The 7018-nt window shown below is 51.7% G+C and overlaps 1 protein-coding gene across 1 annotated transcript; it reads right to left on the bottom strand.

Annotated features, from left to right (window-relative positions):
• Positions 1-4694: 4694 nt before the first annotated feature.
• Positions 4695-5429, bottom strand: SOD3 (superoxide dismutase 3). Its single transcript, XM_007448798.1, has one exon. It carries the CDS (start codon positions 5427-5429, stop codon positions 4695-4697), a length of 735 nt encoding a protein of 244 aa, XP_007448860.1.
• Between the last annotated feature and the right edge of the window lie 1589 nt (positions 5430-7018).

Here is a 7018-nt window from a genome sequence, read left to right as displayed (position 1 = left end):
AAAAAAAAAAAAAAAAAAAAAAAAAAAAAAAAAAAAGCAGATCAGCTGCTGTTTTGTAATTTGATTTAAACAAAGTAACTTCTATTCAGTTGTAGACCTTGATTTAGTGGATCTATGGTCATCACGTATCATAACTGTATCTTTTTTGTTACCTGAAATTAAAATGTAATTATCCTGATGTAGGTGATTAATCATCGGTATTATGTACATTATCCTCCTCCCACCCTCGCCGAAGGCCAAGGCTAGGCTGAGCATAGCTTTTAGCATATTGTAGCAACTTATCACTTGCAATCCGTCCCTAAAATTTTTAGATCATATGCTAGTCGTGAAAAATATGGAGAATGTAAAGATTTTATGCATTCAGTCAAAAACGCCAGATCTAAAATCAGTTAGTTAATTTCCTGCCATCTTTCAAGTTGACCAAAGCACTCACTGATTTGCTCTATTTTCTTACGTTTTTAGTATTTCTGTATATACACGCACTGAAAAGCCCCACTTGGAAGAAAAATTCACTGCAATTCGGAGAAAAAGCTTATCCTAAACATCTAAAGATAGCGTTTCTAATTATTGTCGACATTGTGTTTAAACTGTGCAAACTGGAGCATTATTCTCACTTTACCAGCTGCGTCTAGGTAGAGTCATTACATCAAACGCTTCTAATTTTACAAAAAGAAATCAAAACAAGTGTGTGTTTAAGTCTCAGTGACAAACGCAAACCCTGTGAGTCAAATAGGCAAACTGATTAGCAAGCTGGCTGGGAAGTCAAAACAGCAAATATAAGATTAACAAAATAGATCTGTAAGAGGAGAGGAGTAAAAATAGCCTCCAGGGACCAAATGGGGTCCTGTGGGCGGGTCTGGTGGCACACATCCGGTTCTGTTGGGGGGCCAGATGCCTGCCCTTATGGGCACCAGTCTTTCCTTCATCTTGGCCCCTCCCCGCAAGAGTTGGGATCACAGAACTCATCTCAGCCGGCCTCTTAATGGTGCGGAAATCCTTCTTCCAAACCGAAGAGGTAGCAGCCTTGCCTTTACTTGAATCTTTCTAGTGACACGACACTCACTACCTTTCAAGGTCATCCAGTCCATGACTAGGTAGCTATTTTTGACCTCAGCCATTCATTAGATCCTTAGGCCTTCACACTACGCTATACACCTCTCATGAGTAACTCTTGATTTAATCTTCACAACAGTCCAATGCGATAGTCTTATTTTACAGATGAGAGAGCTCAGGCCCAGAGAGGTGAAGTGACTTGCTCAGGTCACACAGCTTATAAGTGTGGCTGAGCTGAGGTTCCAAACAGGCCTTTCTACCTCAGCCTAAACTTTCAGCCCCTGTGCTATACACATTCCTGGCCCTTACAGTGAACTGTAACTTGCCCCTCTATTATTCCCTCTCTTCGTTTCTTGGCTCTGGAGCCCCACGGAATAGTTTATCAACCCCATTCCCATGAATGGACACGACAGAAATGAAGCAGATCTGCGAGGGTATTTCTTCAGACTCGGGGGGCGGGGGGTCAAGGGTAGTGAAGAGAGAAACTAAAAACAGAAGGTGCTGTGGTCTGAATGTTTGTGTTCCCCCCAAAATTCATATGTTGAAATCCTAACCCCCAAATATGATGGTATTAGAAGGTGAGACCTTTGGTAGTGGGTCCCAAAGTCATGAAGGGGGAGCCCTCATGAATGAGATTGCTGCCTTAAAAAAGGCTTGAAAGAGATCCCTCATCCCTTCTACCACGTGATAACACTGCAAAAAGGTACGGGCTATGAGTCCCAAAGAGGGCTCTCACTGACGATGCTGGTGTCCTGATCTTGGACTCCCAGTCTCCAGAGCTGTGAGATAAATTTCTATTGTTTATAAGCTACCCAGTCTCCGGTATTTTGTGACAGCAGCCTGAACAGACCAAGACGGAAGACAAGCGATGAGAAGCACCAGCCTCCTTCTGAAAACTAAGTGCAAACTTCCCTTGATGATCCTGAATTAACCTATAATCTGGGCGGCAGAGTCGAAGATGGGGCGTTGGCTTTTTATTCCTATCCATCGTGTGTTCCTATGTAATTGCTGCCTTGTTTTCACAACTTTTAATTGCAGGGGTAGGCAAATGCCTCTATGTGAAATCAGGATATTTAAAGACTCAGTTTGCTGATTCCCTTTTCAGTGCTGACCCATACATTTCAAGTTAATATTTCAAACCATTACTGAACCAAACTTGGTACCGCTCGCCTGACATGCGGTAAAGCCAATCTACTGACACTGCCTCGTGGTGAGGGAAAGTACAGTGTTTTCTGCAAGGCACCCAACGTGGGACCAAGCAAGGAGAACGGGCAGTTCATGCTCAGAAGACCCAAAGGCCCTGATAGCTTTCAGGGAAGGGTTAAAGGCAAGGTGAGGGAGAGGGTCACAGGGTGCACGATCAGCTCGTGGATACCCTTCTGGTTGGTTGGTGATGAGGAAAGGGTGATGTTTCAGGAATCTCAGTCATCAACCTTCTGGTTCCAACCGGTCTGGGGTCTACGTGCTAGCGGTCAGCATGCTGTTAACCTCTTCCATCTGGTGAGGGTTTTAGTATCTGCAAAACAGCTCAAGGATATGGCTCAGGATATTCTCTATGGCACTTGAGGAGGAACTAAAGGTCCTTGACTTTGTTTTATAACTAGACTGTTATTGTCTTGCTTGACTGTTTTCCCTTTGTTTCTGCATTTTCTCACTTCTCTGATTAAATTTGCTCTCTGGAACCTGGGGAAGGCCTAGGAGGCTAGAGCTTTTATACAAACTCGTGTGTGTGTGTGTGTGTGTGTGTGTGTGTGTGTGTGTGTGTGTGTGTGTGGTGGCGGGGGGAGACACAAAGGGTCTGTCCCTGGGAAGGCCTCGCAGAGTCCTGGTCCGTTTCAAAACCAGTGAGAACCAGTTGGTGGAGCAAATTCACCAGGCAATAGCCTTTCTTCCCACTTGTCGCTTGGGCTCAAGGAAAGGGTTTTAAATAACAAGGTAGTCCTAGTAAGAGGTAAAAATAACCACTGGGGATGGCTTTCTGGCTAAGGTTCAGTTTGACTCACTGCCTTAAGAGTCTGGGAGAAACAGAAGCTGCCTCTGAGGAACCAGGGTGGGAAAGCCACAGCTAGGAAGTGGGTCTACCCCAGGATGGATACTACAGTAAATGAAAGTGAATACACAAGACTGATCTAGTCTGTGTATAGATTATAATTTTCACAAAGAGGGGCAGAACCTCCATCAAGCCTTAATTAAGACCAACCTGCCTTTGGATCCCACTGCTTCCAACTGCTTTTGTATCAAGAAGTCAAGAAGAGCATTGTCCTGGTTGTGGAGGAGGCTGGCAACTTTAGATACCAACACCGACCTCCCTATAACTTGCCCAGGGACACTGCCTCACTGGCCCTGTCTCCGCCATCTGGGAAATGGACCTCAGGCTTCCCACAGAGGCAGATGTGAGAGGCCACTGGGCCCAGTGAGTTGGTGTACCGCTCATGCCAGGCCAGTGGCTCCAGCAACAGAATCACTGGGAAGCTTGTTGCAAATAGATTTTCTCCTCTCCCTTTGGATTCTACAGCTCTGGCATGTGGCCCAGGAAGCTGTATTTTTTTCCGCATTTCCCTAAGTGATCCTGGTTTCCTCTCTCTTGCGGGCCACACCCCAAAGGCATGATGATCAGTGACTGAGCCTTGCAGCCAACAGAGCTGGGCAGAAGGAGAAGTCCTAAGAGGTTTGGGAAACATCTTTGCCATTCCCCAAAAAATAGCTGAGTGGGGAGAGAAGCCTCAAATAAACCAAAAAAGTAACCAAGGCCCCCATGCAGTACTGAATTGCTAAGTTTTTAATGTGCAACACGAAGACTGCCAAACAGCCCCCAAAGGAGCAGCTCTCTGGGGTGTGGGGTTGGGGGAATAGCTGGAGACACCGGGCAGGGGCGCCAGGCTGCACTGCACATGCTGGGGAGGGGGAGGGGGAGAGGCAACCTCAGGAGGGGTCTCAGACTGCCTAGGAGGAACCTAAAGGAGGTGGGAGTAGGTAGGTTCTTAGGGCATTGAGGGAATCTCAGGGCTCACAGGGTGAGGGCAGCATTGCCAGGGTGGAAAGGGGGGAGTCTGGAAGACCCTCAGGGTAAATGGGGATATTTCAGTATCTCTGGGGGTCCTCAGAGCTCAGGGTGCCCTCTGGATGAAAGGGGCTGTCTCAGTATACATGGTTTGAGACCTCAGGGTGAGGGGGATTTTCGGGGAGATCCTAGCCATGGCAAAAGTGGTACCTCAGAGTAGGGAGTGTCTCTGGGAGCAAAAGGAGAAAAATCAAGATGAGAGGGTGGGGACTTGGGTCACACGGAGGGGATCTTGGGCACTTGGAGAGGAGTCAGGGTGTAGAGGTGTCCCAGGGTTCTTGGAGTGGTGTCAAGGCATGGAGGGATCCTGGGCTATGTAGAAGGGGTCCTGGGTCACACGGAGGGGTGTCAGGGTGCTTGGAAGAGGTGTCACAGCACAGACAGATCCACGTAGAGGGGGCCCTGGGCCACATGGAGGGAATCTCGGGAGTTTGGAGAGGTGTCAGGCGTAGAGGGGTCTTGGGGTACTCGGAGGGGATCTCAGGCACTTGTAGGGGTGTCAGGGCGTGGAGGGGCTCCCAGGGCACATGGAATGGGTCTGGGGCGTGGAGGGAGCTCTCGGGGCGCCCGGGCGGGGGGCTCAGCTGGCCTTGCACTCGCTCTCTCGCCGCCGCTTCTTGCGCTCCGCGTGCTCCTGTGCCTGGCGCGCCCAGGGCCCCGGCCCGCACAGGCCCACCACGCAGCAGGCGAGCCGGCGGCCCGCGTTGCCGTTCTCCAGGCTGGCCTGGTTGCCACCGCGGCCCAGGTCGTCCTCGCCCTCGTGGATCACCACGGCGCGGCCCGCGATCGAGTGCGGGCCGAAGAGCGAGGCGACCAGGCCGGAGCGGTACTTCCAGATTTGGCCGTCGCGCACCACGAAGTTGCCGAAGTCGCCCGGGTGCTGCGGGTGCGGCACGGCCAGCGGATTGTAGTGCGCGCCGGTGGAGTCGCAGCCCTGGCTCAGGTCCCCGAACTGGTGCACGTGGATGGCGCGGTTGGTGCCGTTGGGCTCGGCCGGGAACCCCTCCAGGTGGAAGAAGGCCTCGAGCAAGGCGCCGGGCCGGAGCTGCCGGAAGAGCACGACACCGCTCACCTGGGGCTGCGCCGCGTCCAGCGTGGCCGACGGCAGCACCTGGCAGGTGGCGTGGAGCGCGGCGTCCTGGCCTCCGCCCGCCGCCCACCGCTGCGTCAGCTCCCGCCAGATCTCCGTCACTTTGGCGTGCATGTCGCGGATCTGCTCCTGCATGCGGGAGCCGGGCTGCTCCAGGTCCGGGTCGGCGGAGACTTCCGAGGTGCGGGATGTCAGGAGCAGGTAGGCACAGAGCAGCGCCAGCATGGCCGGAGTCGGGCACCTGCGGGCACCCCCAGGGGGTGGGGGCAGAGCTAGACTTAGTCACTGGAAACCTGGAATCCCAGGGACCCCGGTGTCCTTGAATCCAAACGTTTCCCGCCAAGGCGCTTCCTTGCCTAGGTGCTTTTTGTTCTTTCGGCCCCTGTCTCTTCGGGGCCTGCTGCGTTCCAGGAACTGTGTTAGGTGCTGTGGTTGTAAAGATGGATGGGACATAATCTCAAGAAACTCAGGAGGATCTTTCTGAGCCACAAATCTGATCACGGTCCTCCCAAGTCCCATCTCCATAGTGTGGGGAGTCCAGGACAATTGGCCCGGGGTGGGGGGGTTGTCTCAGGATACACGAGCGAGGCTCTCATGGCCCCTTCAGATGTCCTCCCTCTCCTTATTTCTGCCCCTCATCTTCTGCTGCTCCCTTTCTGCATCCTCTCTTACACAGGCAGCATAAGGCTTGCTGCCACACTTCTTGCACTTGCTGTGCCTTCTCTCTGAAAGTGCCCTATCCCTTCTTCTCTGCCATGCTCAGTAGACTAAAGCTAGAAACTCAGTTTTATTCATCAGTATCCGTAGCATCTGGGCCTGCACCTGGCAGTAGGACATGTTTAATATGTGAAGGTTGAATGAGGAGTTCACTGACAGACAGATGTGTCATCAGATCATTCCAATGCCATCCTGTAACTGAGGATGGAGCCTTGTTCTGGGGAAGGACAGAGTAAGGAGTGCCCATCTCCCCGGGAGACTCCAGGAGGGCTTCCCAGAGGAGGTGACTTTTAAGGGTCCCACAAGACAAGGAGGAGTTTTTCAGCCAAGCCAGGTCAGAAGTCCATTTCAGGCAGGAGGCACATGATGTGTTCACAGGCTGTGAAGGGACACAGTTCGTTTTGGGGATGGGGTAATTCAGTGTGGCTGGAACGTGGCCTGTGCCACCAGAGAGGAGTCGAGGCTGAAGAGGGAACGCTGAGCCAGGGGTGGAAGGGCTGGCTTTTCTGTACTAAGGTGTGCGGTTATCAGCCAGGAGGCTAGTGCTGGTGGAAGTTTTTAAGCAGAAAAGTGAGTGTTGAGACAGTTTTTAGTTCATTACGTCTGGCAGGAGAAAGCACGTGGGCTGGATTTGGGGAATGGAGAGGACAGGGAAGCAGGACAAGAAGAAATGGAGACACAGCGGAGAAATAGAGGTAGTCAGAGGGCGATGAGTTAGGAGGCAGTAGCAGCGATCCAGACCAGAAATGGTGAAAGCTTTTACCAAGGTGGAGGCAGCATGGATACAGGAGACATTTTGGGTACCACTGGCAGTGGGGAAGAGGAGTTGAGGATGACTGAGTTCCCAGCAGGGGAGACTGGGTGATGGATGGTGGTACCAGGCCCCGAGAAGAAGGGAGAAAGGGCAAGTTCAACCCGAGCCTGCTGAGATGCGAGATCCCAGGTGGGATGTTCAGCAGATGGTTGTAAATGGGGCTTCTGGCCTTTGTAAGAGGCAGTGTAACTGGGAGGGGTTCTCAGTGTTGGCTGCACATCAGATTCTGGTTCTTAAAATTCAGACACCCAGGCACCACCCTAAGGGATTCTGATTCAGTGGG

Source organism: Lipotes vexillifer, unplaced genomic scaffold, assembly GCF_000442215.2.
Source record: "Lipotes vexillifer unplaced genomic scaffold, Lipotes_vexillifer_v1.1 scaffold100, whole genome shotgun sequence".
In the NCBI taxonomy this organism is placed as follows: Eukaryota; Metazoa; Chordata; class Mammalia; order Artiodactyla; family Lipotidae; genus Lipotes; species Lipotes vexillifer.
Note: the sequence above shows the minus strand (reverse complement) of the source record. Positions and strands in the feature narration are given on the sequence as shown.

Bases quoted from the DNA above. Each gene is read 5' to 3' on its own strand.
- SOD3 (XM_007448798.1), bottom strand. From the start codon at position 5,429: ATGCTGGCGCTGCTCTGTGCCTACCTGCTCCTGACATCCCGCACCTCG.